Source organism: Scyliorhinus torazame, chromosome 19, assembly GCF_047496885.1.
Source record: "Scyliorhinus torazame isolate Kashiwa2021f chromosome 19, sScyTor2.1, whole genome shotgun sequence".
NCBI lineage: Eukaryota > Metazoa > Chordata > Chondrichthyes > Carcharhiniformes > Scyliorhinidae > Scyliorhinus > Scyliorhinus torazame.
In genome coordinates, this window is record NC_092725.1 from 74481435 (window position 1) to 74503244 (window position 21810).

At 45.5% G+C, this 21810-nt stretch overlaps 1 protein-coding gene across 2 annotated transcripts in view; it reads left to right on the forward strand.

The window, feature by feature from the left end:
- Positions 1–21810, forward strand: part of LOC140396225 (protein bicaudal D homolog 1-like) — a 322819-nt gene that overhangs the window by 236990 nt on the left and 64019 nt on the right. For both annotated transcript variants that reach the window (XM_072484545.1, XM_072484546.1), the window contains exons 5-6: positions 5404–6513; positions 18958–19109. In XM_072484545.1, the coding sequence (XP_072340646.1) occupies positions 5404–6513; positions 18958–19109 (1262 nt within the window). The remainder of the gene's footprint in view (positions 1–5403; positions 6514–18957; positions 19110–21810) is intronic.

Here is a 21810-nt window from a genome sequence, read left to right on the forward strand (position 1 = left end):
CCCCTCACCACCACCTGCAGAATCTCCCAAACCACCTCTGGCGAGACTTCCCACGTGCAATGAAAACGCCACATTCTCCTCAGTCACCTTCCCTATCTTGTCACAGAAACTCCAATCCATCAATAACCCCACATCCATCAATAACCCCACATCCATCCTCCGCCTCACCCCGAGTCAACCCCAAACCCGTCTCCATCATGAGCCCTACCAACCCCCCCCCCCCCCAGTGAGCACGGCTGGGACCTAGCCACCCTTGGCTACAGCACTGTGTCCCAATCCCCTCCCACTATCAACTTGTGGGTATTCAGATTCAGAATGGCAGCCAGCATTCTCTTCACAAACCCCGCATCATCCTAATTGGGGACACCAGCTTGCCAATGCCACCAGCCTGCCCTCCAACATACCCATAACGGTCACATATTTGCCCAGCGATCCGCCACCACCTTCTCCATCTGGAGCCTCACCCGCTTACCCACCAAAATCCCCCCCCCCCGGTGACCCTCGCCCTCTTCACCGGTCCCCCTAACCCCCCGCCCCCAACCACGCCTCCTATCCACTATCACCATTACTCTAGACTCCATCCATCTAGCCTGACCCGTCCCATCCTTTTATTACTGTCGCCCCCCCCCCCCCCCCTCTCCGAATTCTCCCATCCACTTCCTCTTCCAAACAGTATCGATCCCCTCCCTCCGTCATTCACACCTCTCCGGTCCATCGAAACCCGCTCAACCAGGCTCCAATGACCACAGCGCCCCCCCCTCCCCATCCCACCACACTCCTGTTCACTAGCCAACATTTGTTTGCTCGTGCAGTGACCTGTGCCAGAGTCCCCCTCTCCCCCGGCCCCATGTGCCCGTAGCCCACCTCCATCAAACGAAGACACAAAATGGAACCACACCCATAAGGGAAAAACAAGAACACGTAAATAACCTCCTCACATTTAAGAGACAGAAACAAAACCCCAATCCAAGTAGAAAACACTCAATAAGAAAAACATTCCCTGTCCCCACCAACCAAGTCCAAATCCCAACTCCCATCTCAGTCTCAGTTCTTCGGCCTTTTAAAAAAAAAAAAATACTTTTTATTAAATTTTTTTCACAAAATATCAACAACAAAATGTGAAAGGAGCCCAATAGAATTAAGTACCAAGCAAAACAAAACAACCCAGTTCCCCCCTCCCCCTATACATAAATAATAAATTAACACCCGCGGAAACACATAGCAAATATATACACCCCCTCAGATCCCCCTGTATAGACAAACAAAAATAAAATAGAACCCAACCCCCCCACCAACCCCAGGATGCTGCTGCTGACCATTGTCTACCGTTCTGCCAGGAAGTCTAAGAACGGTTGCCACCGCCTGAAAAACCCTTGCACCGATCCCCTTAAGGCAAATTTCACCCTCTCCAATTTAATAAACCCCGCCATATCGTTGATCCAGGATTCCACGCTTGGGGGCCTCGCATCTTTCCACTGAAGAAGAATCCTTCGCCGGGCTACCAGGGGCGCAAAGGCCAGAATAACGGCCTCTTTCGCCTCCTGCACTCCCGGCTCCTCTGCAACCCCAAATATTGCGAGCCCCCAGCCCGGTTTGACCCTGGATCTTACCACCCTCGACACCGTCCTCGCTACGCCCTTGCAAAATTCCTCCAGCGCTGGGCGCGCCCAGAACATATGGGTGTGGTTTGCTGGGCTCCCTGAGCACCTAACACACCTGTCCTCACCCCCAAAAAACCGGCTCATCCTTGTCCCGGTCATGTGTGCCCTGTGCAGCACCTTAAACTGTATGAGGCTGAGCCTCGCGCACGAAGAGGAAGAATTCACCCTCCCTAGGGCATCTGCCAACGTCTCAGTTCTTCAGCCTTAACGAACACCTCTGCCACATCCACCATCTCAAGTAAAAGTCCTTTGAGTTGTGAGTCACTCTCAGCTTCGCTGGGTAGACCACTCCGAACCTTAATCCACTGCCGTACAATGTCGCCTTCACCCTTCCAAAGGCCTCCTGCCTTCTCGCCAGTCCTGCTGTCAGATCTTGGTATATGTGTATACCAACGCCTTCCCACTTCGCTCTCGTCTCTGCTTTGCCCAGCTCAAAGTCTTCTCCTTCACGTGATAGCTGTGAAAGCAGGCTATAACCACCCTTAGCGGCTCATTCTCTTTCGGCTTCAGCCTGAGCAACTGATGTTCCCTATTCAACTCATCTCCCTTGGGCAGACCCATGACGCTCAAATTCTGTCACCTCCTCCTCCTGTTCTCCATGTATCCACCTTGGCTCTAAACCCTTTGTTGACCTCTACCACCCTCCGCAGCTCTTTACCCATCAAGGTTAACTGATCGCTATGTTGTGACAATGCCTCCTCCACACCCTTCAACTTCGCTCCTTACTCCCGCACCTCGACCGACCTTTATCGAGGCAATCACCTTCTCGCCCACTCTTTAAGTGAAGCCATCATCTCCCTCCGAAGTACCTCCAAATGTTTGGCAAACAGTCTTTTAAACTCCACCAGCATCACCTAGGTTAGAGTTTCAACCGTGAGGGGAGCAGCCCCACCCCACCCAACGACCCAGCCCCCGCCATCTTTCTTCCTGCGGGACTCGTAGCAGCATTCGCCAACGGACCTTCGCTTGCCCCTTTTTTCCAGGACCTTTCTTCTGGGGCTTCGACATTCTCCAAACTCCTTATGACTTCCCACACCAGCTCACCCAAAAACTACCCCGCGACCGGGCATAAAAGTCCAAAAACCAGGAGCTACCTAATACGCGACCTCCACCTCCTTGTTACCATGGGTAGTCCTGAATTTAGATTTTAAATACTCACCAAGTACAATGCCTGTATTTGTGAAATTCTCTCTAATTAGATCTGTTTGAATTTGAGAGTGAATATATGACCCTCATATTCTGGCCACTGGAATGCCTCGCTCAGCTGGTATGTAGCATTGTAAGATCATACAGCGTGAAGAAAGGCCATTCGGACCATTTTGCCTGTGACAGCTCTTTGAAAGAGCTGCCCCATTAGTCCCACTACTCTCTGCTATCCTTACAGCCATGCAAAGCTTTCCGTTTCAATTAGATATCCAATTCCCTTTTGAAAGTTATTATTCAATCTGCTTAAGTCACTCTTTTAAGTGATGGGTTTTCTGATCATAACTGGCAACAGTATTTCTCCTCACTTCACCCCTGGCTCTTTTGCCAAACACATTAAATCCATGAGCTCTGGTCAGTGGGAAATATATATTAAATAAATTTCAAATTTGGAATGAAGATGTAACAGTTGGCCTCTTTTCTTTTTAACCTCACCGACCTCTGTTATAACTGCAATCTTGGAGGACAGACAATTTTTCATGGTGCAGGTGGGCATCGCAGGTTATATTTATTGCTGCAAAGACATGAGATTTCCAGTATTCCACCCTTGCTCCTCCCCCTCCCTAAAAATCCCAGCCAAAGAAAAATGACTAGTCTGAAACGCTGCTTTAAATGGCAGAAGGGGGTTGCTTGTAAATGGATAAAGCTGCCACAAAGCAGTTGTCTTCCCATCAGTGTCGGCCCTGGCCCAAGTGGAAGTAAAAGTACTAGAACGGTAATTGGACCATCCAGGCACCTCATCTCCGACTGGATTTACACACTCTTCTCCTGCACCGTAATCTTTACTGACATGCCGATTCAGTGAATTTAGTTATCTTGACACACTACTGAAGGATTTCACAGAATCGAACAAAAATGATTGCCGTTGCCTGAAAGGTTTTTGAAAGGCCCTTTGTCAATAAGCAACAGGTATCAGTGTGCAACCCACTTTGTCCAAGTCGTCTCCTGAATTCAGTGGATGATGGATGGCGGATAACGATTCTGATAAAAATAATCTGCTTACCAGTAATCGCAATCAGAAGCTACTTTGTATTGGTGCTACAGGATATCAAGACTGAGTTACCTAACTGAAATAATGAATGCTGTGCAAGTGAAAGGAATGTACTATTTGTGCAGCATTCGGGTTTGTTTCCTGTGTGTGGGTTCTAATGGACTGTAATGTTGATCACTATTGTCATTATTCTGTTGTCATCATATCCACTGAAAAGAAGCTAGTTACTCCCATGATTGATTATCCCAAACTCTCTGCACTCTCGGTTCAGTTTTTTCATTCTCCAGCCAGAGATAGCAAGTGAACTCGATTGAGGTTCAGCCACTAACACCCATTGCAGTTCATTGTAACTAAAGGCCCTGTATAATCTTATTAAAGATATTTTACTGTGCTTCTGGATGGTGAGATATTCCCAGCTCCATAGCAAATGTGATAACGTGACATTCTGTTCTGAAATTAGTGGAATGCTCTGTCCAAAAACCTCTCTTCTCCGCTGAAATGTTGCTGCAATAGAAACTCGCACTGCCTCATTTGAAAGGTTCACATGAAAGGTTCACACATCAGTTGCTCTGATCAGTAGTTCGGAATATTAAAAGATAAGAGGTGCCAGGGACCCAGGTTCAATTCCAGCCTTGGGTGACTGTGGGGAGTTTGCACTTTCTCTCCATGTCCACGTGGGTTTCCTCCGGGATATGCAGGTTAGGGGGATTGGCCAGGCTAAAATTGACCCTTAGTGTCCAAAGATGTGTCGGCTAGGTTGGGTTACGGGGTTGCAGGGATAGGGCGGGGGCCTGGGTGGGGTGCTCTTTTCAAGGGTCGGCGCAGACTCGATGGGCTGAATGGCCCCCTTCTGCACTGTAGGGATTCTACGGTTCTATGGGTTCTATCGATAAAAATCTCTTCATAACATTTAGGGTTGTCAGACACTTCAGATTGCATTGCTCCATATAAATATTTAGAAAATAACCATTAGATGCATTCTCTAATCTAAAAGGTGTCCACTGCACTCCAGTACATGAGATGCCAACAGCAAAGTTCCCTGGTAGGAAACTTGATCACCTGAAGGTGACTCATTCTATAAATAAAGCTGAAGTCCACTCTGGCCTGTTGCCTACAGATGTAGTAAATGGCACGGAGGAAAATGACAGATAATAATAATCGGTTATTGTCACAAGTAGGCTTCAATGAAGTTACTGTGAAAAGCCCCCAGTCGCCACATTCCGGCGCCTGTTCGGCGCGGCCGGTACGGGCATTGAAGCGTGCTGCTGGCCTCGTTCTGCATTACGATATGTCAGGGGTGTAAGATCATTGAAAAGAGACATGAACAAGAGAAAAGGATGAGCATAGGCCATTGAGTAAAAGTATTCACTCGTCAGAAGAAAGGTGAAAATTGGAAGTAAGAAATATTGGAAATAAATCAATACCTTCTGATGTCAGGTTATTGATATCTTGCCTATAGAATTGTTTTTTTTGCATCAGAGGTGTGTTTGCCTGAAAGTGCTGAGCGTAAAATAACACTCATAATTTATTGTTTAACCTTTATTGCAGGTAGAGCGAGAAAAAGCCATCCTCTTGATCAATCTTCAGGAATCCCAGACACAGCTGGAACATACCAAGGGTGCACTTACTGAGCAACACGAACGAGTTCATAGCCTCACGGAGCATGTCAATGCAATGAGGAGACTTCAGGTCAATAAGGAGTTAAAGACCAATCTGGATAATGAGAAAGGGCAGGAGTCTGGGGAAGAAACCCATGATTATGAGGTGGACATAAATGGACTGGAAATTCTTGAATGCAAGTACAAAGTAGCAATCACTGAGGTCATCGATCTCAAAGCCGAGCTCAAATGCTTGAAAGAAAAATACAATAAATGTGTGGAGACATACACGGAGGAAAAAACAAAGTATGAAAACCGTGTGCAAGAGCTGGATGAGCAGGTGAGCTGTCTGGAGAAAATGAACAAAGAATATAATGAAAAAATAACACATTTTGAAACAGAAGTTAAAACACTGACAGATATGGCAAATGAGGGTCATAATACTCTCAATACAGCCCAGGATGAACTGGTAACTTTTAGTGAGGAACTTGCACAGCTATATCACCATGTTTGCTTGTGTAATAACGAAACCCCTAACAGGGTCATGCTGGACTATTACAGGCAAAGCAGGGTCACCCGCAGCGGAAGCCTAAAAGGACCAGATGATCCAAGGGGAATTTTGTCTCCGCGACTTGCCCGACGGGGCATGGCCTCACCAGTTGACTCGAGAAACTCACCAGACCATTCTTCAAAGGACAAAACGGAGGCTGGTAAAGAAAATGCACAACAGAGCCCAACAAGAATGGTCAGCACCACCGTCACACCTATGATAACTGCTCCTCCCTCATCCCCTGTCTCCGACACAAATGACATAAGAAAGGAGCCCATGAATATCTACAACCTGAATGCCATCATAAGGGATCAGATAAAACATCTGCAGAAGGCAGTAGACCGATCTCTGCAGTTATCACGACAACGGGCAGCTGCACGGGAGTTGGCGCCAATGATTGATAAGGACAAAGAGGTTCTGATGGAAGAGATCCTGAAACTGAAATCGCTGCTGAGTACAAAACGGGAGCAGATTGCAACTTTACGGACAGTTCTGAAGGCCAATAAGCAGGTAGGGTCATGCATGCAAAACTGGCAAGTTCTGAAGTTCCCCTACACTTGCTTTGGCTGTTTTGTATTCACTTTTATTTTCCAATTAAGGGCAATTTAGCATGGCCAATCCACCTACCCTGCACATCTTTGGGTTGGGGGTGAGACCCACACAGAGAGAATGTGCAAACTCCACACGGACAGTGACCCGGGCCGGGATCGAACCTAGATCCTCGGCTTCTTGAGGCAGCAGTGCTAACCACTGTGCCACCATGCCGTCCCGTCTGTTTTGTATTCACATGCCGTCTTCTGGCTCAGTTGGGTGAATCCTGATTATATCCGAAGCGAGACTGATGTAAGTTCTAGAAAGCATGCTGAAGCTAATCAAATAACTGCAGAGCAGAGTTTCATATCAACACTGAGAAAATTGGAGTCTATTATTAGGATAAAGTATAAACTGAGAGACAAATTGAAATGAAATGAAAATGAAAATCGCTTATTGTCACAAGTAGGCTTCAAATGAAGTTACTGTGAAAAGCCCCTCGTCGCCACATTCCGGTGCCGGTTTGGGGAGGCTGGTATGGGAATTGAACCGTGCTGCTGCCCTGCTTGGTCTGCTTTAAAAGCCAGCGATTTAGCCCTGAGCTAAATCAGCCCCTATTCAATATGAGTTTGTGAAAGGCAGGCCACATTTAACTAAACCTACGGTGTTCTTCAATAGAGACACAACCCTGGCGAATGGAGCCCTATCAATGGATATCATGCATGGATTTTTAACAAGTGATGAACCGAAACCACAGTGTGTCAATTACCTATATACGATGGACAAATGACCACAAGTTTGTTTGATACAATAAAACACTTTATTTCACACACACAATAGTTCGTTATTAATCAGTCACACAACATGCAACATTGAAATCTAAGCTAATACACACAAGAAATACCGTAACTTAACTTCCAGGTGACTGGCAAGAACAGATATGGCCTCATCTGAGATCCGTGGTCTGGCAGTGCTGGATGTCTGTTGCTGGTCATCTGTGTACTCGGCTCTGGTCCCTCTGTCAATGGTGAGGATGGTCTTCCTCTTGATTGGTGATGGTGTCACCATTGCTGTTGGCTGTCGAAAGCTGCAGCTGAGAGAGCGAGTGGTGGGCTACAAAGCACCTTTTATCCTTGACCGTTTTGGGCGGTCCCAGGTGGATGTCCAATCTATCTATCAGGGCTTGATCACCTTGATGGACTCTAACCAATTAAGAGTTGCCACCTTGATAGCGGGGCGAGTCCCGGTCGGCCATGACCGAGTCATGGACATTTTCCTCTGTCAGTGTCCGAGGCACTTCGGCCTTCCCAATAAGGAAAACAGGTGCCACCAAGTCTGCCACTTATTTTCAGTTTCCACCTGGAGCCCATTGTCCCGGGATGGCCTTTCAACAGCCTTTTTCCTGTGTTACTTTTGCAAAGTCTGGGCTGCAACTTTTTTGTGTATCTGCAAGCTGCAGCCTGTCTGTGTTCGACTTTGACCATTTTTCCCATTTTTGATCTTTGCGGGTGGCCATTTTAGGTGGCCACACCAGCATATCAGTAGAAGCTACACAAGAAGCTCCTCGCTCAATTTGAGATTTAAGGGATTGGAGATAAGCTTGTGCCATCATTAGGAACATATTTGAGAGGTCACATAACGAAAATCGGAATAAAAAGATGTACAGAAATAAGTGGTGTCCTGGAGTGACTGTTATCAGGGATCTAATTATTCTGTCCAAATATAAATAACGTCCATTTTCCAAGGATGCCATCTTACTTGACCCAAACTTTCAAAACCCAGGAGAAAGACTATGACCTATCTTGGCCCAAGTCTGAGGAGACGCTTTCTCCAACAATGACTGATTCTGCCGTTGACCTTCAATTGAATTTTCCACTTAATAATAATAATCTTTTATTGTCACAAGTATGAAGTTACTGTGAAAGGCCCCTAGTCGCCACATTCCGGCACCTGTTCGGGTAAGCTGGTACGAGAACTGTACCCGCGCTGCTGGCCTTGTTCTGCCAGGGTGACAGTGCCAATATGCCCAGAGGCATCAGGGTGCCAGGGTACCACTCTGCCCAGGGCCTGACCACCCGGGGGCTTTCTGCAATTTCCAATGGCTTGGGATTGTAGTGCTGCTCAACCTTACACAAAACGCCCGACAGCAGTGTGACTTAGAATTTACAAGGGCAAACAAATTCTAAATGACACTCCTATTCCTGGAGAACAAATGGGCAAATCACTAAACATGGGGATGCAATTTAATGAGGCCATTTTAAAAAAGAGGTAAAGAAAGCCCTGAAAAAGAGCCATATGTACTTGAAATTTCAACTTTTAATTTAAAAAAGAGTCCTGTTTTGGGTGTGTATCGTGGGGTGTTTCTCCGCACCTGCAGCGCCAAGAACGACCCCGCTATCAAACAGGAATCTGCCTTATTTTGGACATTTGCGGGGAACGCCCCGCCGAGGCTGCATTTCCCTCATTCTGGGGTAGGGGGGGTGAGCTCCTTAATAATAATAATAATAATACCTTATTGTCACAAGTAGGTTTCAATGAAGTTACTGTGAAAAGCCCCTAGTCGCCACATTCCGGCGCCTGTTCGGGGAGGCCGGTACGGGAATTGAACCCACGCTGCTGGCATTGTTCTGTATTACAAGCCAGCTGTTTAGCCCATTGTGCTAAACCAGCCACTATATCAGAGGTCTGTGGGGAGATCTCTTATTTAGGGGCTTTGGGGGAGGGGGTCTCTTATTTTGGGTGTTTCCTTATTTAAGGGGTCTCTGTGAGGGGGGTGGGGTATCAGGTCACCCCTGTACTTGGAGGAAGGGGGGACACTCAGAAAATCAGGGGGTGGGAGGCTGAATTGCATTCTGGGGGACTCAATTGTGATATGGGGGGGAGGCGGTGGCCTACTGCGTGACCTAATTCGGGCCACCAGCTCAGAATGACGGCTCGATAGCGGATTTCCCTCGGGAATCCCTCACAATCCTCGCCATGCAATAATTTGCATACCAATGGATTGGGAATCGCCTCCGGGCAGCACGGTAGCACAGTGGTTAGTAGTGATGTTTCGCAACACCAGGGCCCCACGTTCGATTCCCGGCTTGGGCCACTGTCTGTGCGGAGTCTGCACGTTCTCCCTGTATTTGCGTTGCTTTCCTCCAGGTGCTCCACGGAGTGTCCTCCCACAAATCCTGAAAGACGTGCTGTTAGTTGAATTGGACATTCTGAATTCTCCCTCCGTGTATCCGAACAGGCGTTGGAATGTGGCGAGTAGGGGATTTTCCAGTAATTTCATTGCAGTGTTAATGTAAGCCCCCTTGTGACAACAATAAAGATTATAATAAAGATGATATTATTTGGGCCCCTTTCAGCTCTGACGGGAGTACATAGTATCCCAAATGGAGAATTTCACCAACTGTTTTTAATCAGGATTTGGAAAAATATGAGGATGCGATACAGGCACTCTTGAGAATTCATTCGAAATGTAATACATTGCGATATTCTAAATGTTTATGTTTTACTGAAACTGCAGTTACATTTGGCATTGACAGCAAACATGGCATTGCAGCTAAATGCAGAATGTAAATGAGGCCCGCCTTTCAATATTGGCTGTGCCTCCCACGGAGAGTCAAAGAAGGAAGAACAGTACAGCACAGGAACAGACCCTTCGACCCTCCAAGCCTGCCCCGATCATGATGGCCGTCTAAACTAAACCTTCTACACTTCCGGGGTCCCGATCACTCTATTCCCAGCCTATTCATGTATTTGTCCAGATGCCTCTTAAACATCGTTATCATATCTGCTTCCATCACCTCCCCCGCCAGCAAGTTCCAGGCACTCATCACACTCTGTGTAAAAAAAATTTCCCTCGCACATCTCCTCTAAACATTGCACCTTAAACCCCTAGTAATTGACTTTTCCACCCTGGGAAAAAGCCTCTGACTATCCACTCTGTCTGTGCCCCTCATCATTTTGTAAACCTCTATCAGGTCACCCCTCAACCTCCGCCTTTCCAGTGAAAACAATACAAGTTTATCCAATGTCTCCTCATAGCTAATACCCTCCAGACCTGGTAAACCTCTTCTTTACCCTCTCCAAAGCATCCACATCCTTCTGGTAGTGTGGCGATCAAAATTGCATACAATAGTCCCAAGTGTGGCCTAATGAAAGGACTAGTACAGCTACAGCATGTCTTGCTTTATGTCGTATGCCTTCTTGATTATCTTATCCTCCTCCATTGCCACTTTCAGTGATCTGTGGACCTATACACCCAGATCTCTCTGTCTGACAATACTCCTAAGTGTTCTGCCATTTATTGTATACTTCCCACCTGTATTAGACCTTCCAAAATGCATTACCTCACATTTGTCTGATTAAACACCATCTGCCATTTCTTCCCACAACTCTCTAACTGATCTATATCCTGCTGTATCCTCTGACAATCCTCATCACTATCTGCAACTCCACCAACCTTTGTGTCGTTCGCAAACTTACTAATCAGACCAGTTACATTTTCCGCCAAATCCTTTGTATATACTGCAAACAGCAAAGGTCCCAGCACTGATCCCTGTGGAACACCACTAGTCACAGCCCTCCAATCAGAAAAGCACCCTTCCATTGCTACTCTCTGTCTTCTATGACTGAGCCAGTTCTGTATCCATCTTGCCAGCTCACCTCTGATCGCATGTGACCTCATATGGGTATCAGTCTGCCATGAGTGCCTTTGTCCATGAAGTCCATGAATTGAACATCCACTGCCCTTCCTTCATCAATCATCTTCGTCACTCACTCAAAACATTTGATTAATTTAGTGAGGCACGACCTCCCCTTCACAAAACTATGCTGCCTCTCGCTAATAAGCCCATTTCTTTCCAAACGGAAGTAAATCCTGTCCTGAAGAATCCTCTGCAATAATTTCCCTACCACTGACGTAAGGCTCACCAGCCTGTAATTTCCTGGATTATCCTTGCTCTGCTTCTTGATCAAAGGAACATCATCTGGGACCCCACCTGTTACCAATGAGGATGCAAAGATTTCTGTCAAGGCCCAGCAATTTCCACCCTTGCCTCCCTCAGTATTCTGGGTTAGGTCCCATCAGGCCCTGGGGACTTACCTATCTTAATGTTTTTCAAAACTACCAATACCACTTCATTTTTGACATGACCCAGACTATCTAAACACCCTTCCCTAGACTCATCATCCACCAAGTCCTACAAAGAACAATACAGCATAGGAACATGCCCTTCGGCCCTCCAAGCCTGCACCAGTCATGATACCAACTTTTGCCAAAACCCTCAGCACTCCCTTGTACCTTATCCCTCTATACGTATCTTATCCATAAGTTTGCCAAGATGCCTTTTGGATGACGTCAATTAATCTCTTCCACAACCTCCCCTGGCAATGCGTTCCAGGCACTCACCACCTTCTGCTTAAAAAACCTGCCTCGCACATCTCCTCTAAACTTTGCCCCACGGACCTTAAACCTATGCCACCTGGTGACTGACCCTGCCACCTGGTGACTGACCCCTCCACCCTGGGAAAGAGTGCCTGCCCAAATTGAAAACAATCCGAGTCTATTCAGCCTCTCCACATAACTAACATCCTCCAGACCAGGCAACATCCTGGTAATCCTCCTCTGCACCCTCTCCAAAGCCTCCACATCCTTCTGGTAGTGTGGCGACCAGAATTATGCACAATATTCCAAGTGCGGCCTTACCATGGTTCTGTACAACTGTAGCATGACTTGCCAGGTGTTATACTCGATGCCCCTTCCAATAAAGGCAAGCATTCCCTTTGCTTTCTTGATTACCTTCTCCACTTGTGTTGCCACCTTCAAAGATTTGTGGACCTGCATGCAAATCTCTCTGGCTTTCTATATTCCTAAGAATTTTGCCATTTACGGTATATTTCTCCTCTATGTTAGACCTACCAAAATGCATTACTTCACATTTGTCTGGATTAAACTCCATTTGCCATTTCTCTGCCCAAGTCTCCAACCTTTCTATGTCTTGCTGTACCCTATGACAATCCTCAACACTATCTGCCACTCCACCAACCTTGGTGTCATCCACAAACTTACTAATCAGACCGGCTACATTTTTCTCCAAATTGTTTATGTATACTACAAACAACAGAGGCCCCAGCAGAGAACCCTGTGGAACACCACTAGGCACAACCTTCCATTCAGAAAAACATCCTTTGCCTTCTGTGACCGAGCCAGTTCTGTATCCATCTTATCACCTCACCTCTGATCCCGTGTGACTTCACCTTTTGTACTAGTCTGCCATGAAGCACCTTGTCAAAGACTTTACTAAAGTCCATGTAAACAACATCCACCGCCCTGCCCTCATCAATCATCAAACTCAACCAAGTTAGTGAGGCACGACTTCCCCTTCACAAAACCATGCTGTCTATCGCTAATGAGTCCATTTGCTCCCAAATGGGTATAAATCCTGTCCCTGAGCATTCTCTCCAATAATTTACCTACTACAGACATGAGGCTCATCGGTCTATAGTTTCCAGGATTATCCCTACTACCTTTCTGAAACATCGATACCACATTAGCTATTCTCAGTCCTCTGGGATCTCACCTGTAGCCAATGAGGATACAAAGATGCCAGCCAACAACATGATCCAGACTGTCACACACCCTACCCAAGAATCAGCTTCCATCATCTTCCACAAAGTTCCTTTCTTTGGTGAACACCGATGCAAAGTACTCAATTAGTACCAAACCCATTTCCTCTGGTTCCACACATAGAATCCCTCCTTTGTTATGGAGTGTTCCACCCCTTTCTCTGGCTACCATCTTGCCCTTTATATAATGTATAAAAATCCTTGGGATTTTCCTTAATCCTGTTTGCCAATGACTTTTCATGACTCCTTTTAGCCCTCCTGACTCCTTGCTTAAGTTCCTTCCTACTTTTGTTATATTCCTCAATGGCTTTGTCTGTTCCCAGTCTTCTAGCCCTTATGAATGCTTCCTTTTTCTTTTCGACTAGGTTCACATATCCCTCGTTATCCAAGGTTCCCGAAACTTGCCGTACTTTTCCTTTTTCCTCACAGAAACATGCCGGTTCTGAATTCTTATCAACTGACGTTTGAATGACTCCCAAATGTCAGATGTTGATTTCTCCTCAAACTGCTGCCCCCAATCTAAATTCTTCAATTCCTGCTGGACATTGTTATAATTAGCCTTCCCCCAATTTAGAACCTTCACCCGAGGACTACCCTTATCCACAAGTGTGGATATCATGTCTCCAGTTCTCCAGATAAGTAAACCTGTCTGCCGTTTCATAGCTCCATCTCTTCTATTCTGTGTAGAATTCTGAATAGAAAGTGAGGACTATCCTCATCCACAAGTACCTTAAAACTTACTGAATTATGGTCACTGTTCCTGAAATGTTCCCCTACTGAAACTTCTACCACCTGGCTGGGCTCATTCCCCAATACCAGATGCTGTACGGCCCCTTCCCTAGTTGGACTATCCACATATTGTTTTAAGAAGTCCTCCTGGATGCTCCTTACAAATTCTGCCCCATCCCTAGCACTAAGTGAGTCCCAGTTAATATAGGGGAAGTTAAACTACCAACCACAAAACCCTGTTGCTTTTACATCTTTTCAAAATATGCCTACATATCTGCCGCTGGCTGATGGGGGATGGGGGGGGGGGGGGGGCTGTAGTAAACTCCCAACATTGTGACTGTACCCTTCCTATTCCTGAGCTCTACCCATATTGCCTTGCTCCATGGGCCCTCTGAGGTGTCTTCCCACAGTACAGCTGTGATATTATCCTTAACCAGTAATGCAACTCTCTCACCCCTTTTACATCCCCCTCTATCCCGCCTGAAGCTTCTAAATCTTGGGATATTTAGCTGCCAATCCCGCCCTTCCCTCAACCAAGTCATAATAGCAACAACATCATAGTTCCGAGTACTAATCCAAGCTCAAAGTCTATCTGCCTTACCTGTTATACTTCACGCATTGAATCAAATACACTTCAGACCATCAGCCCGGCTGTGTTCTGCAATATCTCCTTGTCTGCTCTTCCTCTCAGTCTTACTGACCTTATTCGCTAGTTCCCCATCAGTCCTCGATAGGTGGCCCATGCTTCCAGCCAGGAAAATCAAAATTCCCCCTTTTGGGGATAATTTTGCACCCATGTTCGCTGTGAGTGCAAACGGCAATGTGAAAATAGGAAGATGAGATTCTTGTCGGCGAGGTCTTGTTTTCCATTTGCCCTGTCCCTTGCCGGTGATGTCACGAGGGCGTGAACCTCATTTTAATACATTTCAATAAATTATAAGATAATGAAAGGGCTTTTCTGCCAAATGTTCCCCCCCCCCCATTTAGAATTCCCTCCCTCGCTGACGTTTACAGCAAGTATTTTAAAATGTGAAGCATTCGAAGGGAACCCACTGGGGGTGAAAGGGACAAGCTTGGAGAGTGCCCTGTCACTGTTCCCGGTACTGCCCCCTGGCATGGCACTGCCAAGGGGCCACCTCTGGAGAGCTCATTTTCAGGGGTCATGGGGGTTCCTCTTATGTGAGGGGAGGGCAGGGGGAGTTCCCTTGGAGGGGCGTTAGCCCCAGTGCAAGTGGAAGGGATTCCCCTTATTCGTAGCAATGGGGGAGTTACCCCAGTGCTTATGGAGGGGGGTTGGCCCGGTGCTTATGTGGATATGGGGGGTTCCCCCAGTGCTTTGGGAGGGGGGGAATTTCTTTAGCACAGATCAGGGCACCCTTGCCACGATTTCTGTGGAGCTGGTGTTGCCAGCTTTATCAGGCCCTGCCAAATTGACGGCGTCAGATGGCTGCAACATTTTTTTACTCTTAGTGCTGCATTATCTGTTGCGGAAAACTGGCTGTGCAGCGGGGACTGCATGCTGGTTTTGTCGACAAAGCCAGCATAAATATTGGAAAATATTACCCTTTATCTCTAGGCCCAAATACTGAGATCCAGTTTAAACCTAAAGAATTTGCCTGTCATGCTGCAGTATTCATAGAAAACAGTGCCTTGAAAAGTTACATCATGCTGCAGATACAAGTTGGCAATTTGACAATAGTAGCTGTGTTTACTGCTTAGAGAATCAACAGACAACTACTCACAAGGCCTGGCGACAATTACATAACTAATATTGATTTTTAAATAGCTGTCCTACTTCATTATTTATTTTTAAATGTAATTCCACTGCACCCTTACTCCTTCCAATAATGCAACTTTTTTATTTTATCTTTAAAAAGCTAAGGAACCAACTCCCTAATCCCAGTCAGCATTCTTTACCTCTCTGAATCAAGTAGCTGGATGTGATGTTAAGAAATTGATAGTTTCAAGAGAAAGTGCGTAAAATTGATGTGCTGACCAACATTTCCATTAAGTCAAGATTTGTGATATGTCAGACATATTGCTCTCTGAGACTTACCACGGGTAGCTTCGTATCGCAGTTTTCATAATGTTTTGCCTCATGGGCTGACACCGTCTACAAGCTCTGTCCTGAGGAATTCTCTCTCATTTTGTGAAAGGTGCCTATATAGGCCCTGTCTAATTTGGAAATCATCTCTAAGCTGGCGGTGAAACACCAATAAGTAATCTAAAGCAAAATACTGTGAATGCAGGAAATCAGAAACAAAAACGGAAAATGCTGGAAATACTCTGTAGATTTGTCATCTGTGGAGAGAGAAACAGAGTTAATATCTCATGTTTGTGACCATTAATCTGAACTCAAGAACCAATAAGTAATGGCTCATCAATGACATTATTACAGCATTTTGCTAATTACCAAACCCTCCTGTGGAATTAATTGGAATATTGGGAGTGAAGCTTCATTATTGATACTTCCCACATATTGTCCGCCTTTAGCTGAAAGTAATGAGAATCCAATTTGTATTTAAATTATGCTTTGCAGTGCTGGCCAGATATTGATTCTTGAGATTATGTGGCCCTGCACTCTCAGCAGGGAGATGCAAAGAGGAGATAAATAATGTAACTTGTATTAACTGAGCCAGCCTTGGATGTATTTCGAATGGGGCTGAACTGTAGTGTCCCCACTATTGACTAATCTGCTAGTACTCGTTGTCAAGAATGCCTTGGAGGGTGTGAGCTATCGGTGATTGTGGAACTATATCTAATGTCAGTCAATGCTATCTGGAGAGATAGGGGAACTAAGATATGTTAATCAATACATCCAGGGACGATACCTAGAGTTTTGCTGGACTCACAGCATTTGATGAAATTGGGGATTTTAATTTGGAGAGATCAAGATAACAGACTGGAAATGTCAAAGTTTCCCGAGCTCGACTTTGTTTGTCAAAGGATGCTTGAAACAATTCGTGATGAAATGCTTTTGGGAGCTGTGCCCTGGCTAATAATCCTGATAAAACTAGTGCCAGAAGAATGGACCATAAAGACCACTAAATACCTAGGTCTTGTCTGATTGGCCTATCATCCAGAGTCTGGAGAGCACAGCTCAGGGAGAATGTTTTAAACACTCACCATTTTATTCAGCAGTGATTTGGTACTTGCCAAAATCTTGTAATTGGATCAAGGTTTCCAAGTGTGGAACAGAGGTGGGATGGAATGATTGTAATGAACTGGACCCGGAGATTGGATACAATGGACTTGAGATGCGGGTTAGCTTGAATCAAACCTAAATTCCAAGTCGTAGACTAATTTACACATCCCTTCTATTAAATCAAAATGTAATTTTAATTAGAGCTGTTTGCAATAGAAGAAGATTGTGAAAGTAGAGTTCTTTTGAAATCTAAATTCTAAACCCAAGTGGGCGCGATTCAGTGGGCAAAAGTCACCTTTTGGGCATTTGGCGGGGTGTTTCTCAGCGGCTGCAGCATTAAGAATCACCCCGCTATTCAACAGCACTTTGTCGGCCTCTGGGAGCTTCTCTGCGCCAAGGCCATACTCAATGTTATGCTGGTGAGCTGAGCTCGCAAGAAGGAATGGCTGCTCACAGATCAGGGTTTTTTGGTGGATGGCAGTCCTGATCTCTCTTCCCCCCCCCCCCCCCACCCCCCAACCTTCTTGAGGCCTCTGGATCCGTCCCATACCTGCTCCTGCAATTGGCAAGGCCTCTCCCCCTGGGCTCAGCCGCAGACGATGCAAACTTGGCACCCTGGCATTGCCAGCGCAGCACCCTGGCAGTGCCAGGGTGACACTGTCAGAATGGCAGTGCCAATGTGCCTGGGTACCACACTGTTCTGTCCTCAACCCCCTGGGAGTCTGAAATGGCCTGTGAGAACCCCAGGTGCCCTTACGCCTGGTCCACGTTTGTGCCCTGGTGAGGTCTCGCAGATGCAGTGGTTGAGTCCCGGCTGCTGCTGAATCCAATGTCCGGGGATTTAAATGAGCCTAATATACACATCTGGCTCTTGCCCAATGAGGGCGAGATCCAGAACGCGCCGGAGGAGCGAGTTGGGTGACTCATGATCAGCCCAGCGATTTGGCGCTCTCCTGGGATTCACCTGGCCCGCCCGGATCCATGCCGGGCACAACATGATCGCTGAATCACACCCCTGGTACTTGGGTTTTTGGAATGTTAGCAGTTCAGAGGTTTTCCGACAAGGAGTCCAATCGCTGTCCTTTTCTATAAGTATAAAGACAAAAGTTCTTTGGTAATGTCTAAAACTGACTAGCCCAGCGTAGACAGCAACACTAAGAGGGGAACTAAACCACCAACGAGGGAAAGGGAGGGGAGGGGGAGGAAAAGGAGGGGGGACCTCATGTAAAAATCATTGTAAATAAGATTCAAACTTGTTTGTGAATACCAGATACACATGTGCTGTCACTCTGCAAAAACTGGAAAACACCAATAAAATATTTTTAAAATAAAATAAAACTCACTGTGCTATTAAAATATCTAAATCTGTTCTTGAAATCCCGAGAATTGGAGAACTGGAGTTCTATGCGTTTATATAGGATCTTAATATCACAAACTGACATCCCAAATTGCTTTATACCCAATGAATTTTATTGATGTGTCACAGAAGTATGCAGTACAGGAAGAGGCCAGTTACCAGATCAGTTACTCAAACCAACCAAATGTTCAGTGTCAGCAGAATGAGTGCACCCTAAGAAATAGTAGGCTGCTTTCTGACCCCATGTGATGGATGCAGCTTACTACATTTAACCACGTTCTGGTTAGAATGAACAATAATGCCTCGGATATACAGCATCACGGGCAACATCACACAAATGAAAGTCGTTCAGTTTTGACAGCTGTGGATTGATTTATACTGTTGTCATGTTGTAGGAGGAGAAACAATGGCACTGAATGACCAGAAGCTGTTTCAAGAGGAGATTGAATGTGAACACTGTTGCCAGCCATAAACTTGCTAAGATATATTTCATCTGCTCATTTATTGGAAGGGTCTGCTGTGCGCATGGCTTTTATTCTAACCTTTTTTTTTTTGTTGCTAATTCCTGCAGACAGCAGAAATTGCCCTGGCAAATCTGAAGAGTAAGTATGAAAATGAGAAAACCATGGTGACCGAGACAATGATGAAACTGCGAAACGAACTCAAGGCCCTGAAGGAGGATGCGGCGACCTTCTCGTCCTTACGTGCCATGTTTGCCACCAGGTGCGAATGCTTGAGTTTCTTGACAGTGGAAATGTATAATTTTAATAATGATTTTCTTTGGAGGAAGAAGGTACTTGCTGTTATTGGACCATTGGTATCCCAGTCATACACGAGGTTTGGTGGGTCCGTTTCATTGAATGTTTGAGGGAAGACAAAACAACAACGTTATATGCAGGCTTGGTTGTATTCAAACTTCAAACTCCAAGCCGCAGGACCTGATAATTTTGGCCCTGCATGATTTTAGCTATGTTCTGATTCATCTATCAGCTTGATGATTCGCAATCCTCTTCACTGTACAAATGCCATTGTATTTTATTGGCTGCCAGATTAGCTTCAAATCTGCTTGATATACTTCCTGATTGGCTAACCCAATGACCAGTAATAACAAAATTAAGAATTAGATTTCCTGTCATTAGAGGCTATTATATTGCCTTGTACTCTCATCTACTGAGCTTCTCTAGGCCTATCTGTTTTAATATGACATGTTGAGTGCCTTTGTTTCATTTCATGTTCTGAAAAGTTAAGTGTACGTAATGGTGGAATAAAACTGTTACAGTAAAAACCTCTTATAGGAAACCCGAATAGGCAGAAATGTACTTTCTTTATGCAGTTGATCTCATTAGCTGCACATCCTATAGAATGTGATAGTCCAGGTCTGTTCCATATCAGATCCTCGTCATGATTGAACATTTTCATTCAAAAGAAAGCTTTGGTTCTCATGTTGACTCCTTGAGTTCAGATATTTCATAAGCCTGAGCCCTGCACAGACCAGGAAGGTCTGGCTTCAACCAACAGAGTCTTGGGCAAAGTATTGATGGAGGTGTATGTCAATCATTGCCTTCAGGACAGGGAAGGAGGGGGAGAAAATAGATTTTAGACAAAAGAGGAATCCATTGAGAGACTGCCCTAAAACCGAGGTGAGAAAGTGAAGATGTTGTATTCAGCAACACCAAGGCACTGTGACATGCATCACTAAGTGCTTGGTCATGGATCTCTTCCCTCTTTGACCACATGCTATTTCCAGTTTTGGTTTGAAGAAGTGGGCCTAGATGTCGGGAACCACAGGGAAATAGGTGGGAGATTAGAAGATGGGAGCACTGATAGCCACTTTACTGTGTCTCCCAGTTAGTGGCCCAGGAACAGTGTTTGCAAAGAGACACCAGCTGCAGGACCTCTCCATTTGCTTGACCGAAGAAAGCTGTCAAATAGAGAGGGTGAAAAAATGCAAAGATAAGCATGATGCTACTGTGTGTACTTATGTAATTAATACTATCACTGTGTGCACGTAAAAAAAAATGTTGTTCAAAAATAACCTAGAAAAAAATATCTTTTTTCTGTTTGCAGTAGCAGGAGAGTTATTTAAGCTTTGTTAAACAGCTAACAAAGTGCAGTACATTTCCCCTGGAATAGCTAGAAAGTTAAAGGGGCACAGTCTTCATAAGAGGGTTGTTTAGCAAACCTTTTTCCCCCCAAAATAAATTACTTACAATATATAGCACAGAAGCAGACATTCACCCAATGAGTCCATGTTGGTGTTTATTGTTCACATGAATCAGAAACAGATCAGGGACAAAGAGCTGCCATTTTATTCACAACAAATTGGTGCAGATGTGACCCCAATGATTCATCCTCAGTTTACTCCACATCCTGTGTTTGTGAACTCACGGAAAGGTTTGCCAAGCACTCACCGATGAAGACAGTGGCCCATAAAAGGCAGGTAATACATCAATGAGAAGAGACTCTCCTACCTGCGTTCATATGTGAAACTGCCTCTCCCCACATTCTCAGGGAAGACAGCTGGTGGGCGGAGCTCCTGAGGGACTGGGCGGGTAGACGGATTGCGTCAGGACACCACTCCATTGAATACTTTCCCCTCATTTTAATCCCAGCTCAAGTTCTCACAGTAACCTTTTACTTGAGGTAAGATTTTCAAGGACTTTACCCTCGCACCTTTCTTCCCCCTGCAATGGAATAAAATACCCACCTCCCTTTGCACCTTCACATTGACGATGTTTTCTGCACTTATCCAAGAAAACAATTCATTCTCGACCACCTTTCAACTTCCTCGCCCACTTTCCACCAGCTTTTGACCTGAAACACTTCATCTTAAACTTTGAGTCAAGCCACAAAATACATGAACAAATAGACTTTTGCTACGCACAAGGTATCATTTAGGGAAAAAAATGCAAGGAAAGATATAACTGAGCACTGAATATAATGGAATTTTCTAACTAAAAGGATGTTTTTTAATTTGTCTATGGGTGTTGCTGGAACAGCAGCACTTTGTCCAATCATAATTGTCCTTCAGAAGTTGGCGACGAATTGCCTTCTTGAACCATTTTGCCCACAGTTAGGTAGGGAGTTCCAGGACTTTGGTGCAGTGACTGTGAAGGAACGGAGATATTGCTCCAAGTCAGAATGGTGCGCAATTTGCAGAAAGTAGTATTTCCTTGCATCTGCTGCTTCTGTGTTTCTAGGTGGTAGAGACCCTGGGTTTGCAAAAGCCTTGCCAAATTGCTGCCATGCATCTTGTAAATGGTAAGCACTGAGGCCTGTGTGAACCAGCATTCAAGAGTGTGAATGTTTAAGATGGTTGCTGGGGTGCGAGTCAAGTGGGTTCTCTAGATGGTGTTGGACCTCTTGAGAGTTGTTGGAGCTGTACTAATCCAGGCAAGTGGAGAGTAATCCACCACACTCCTGA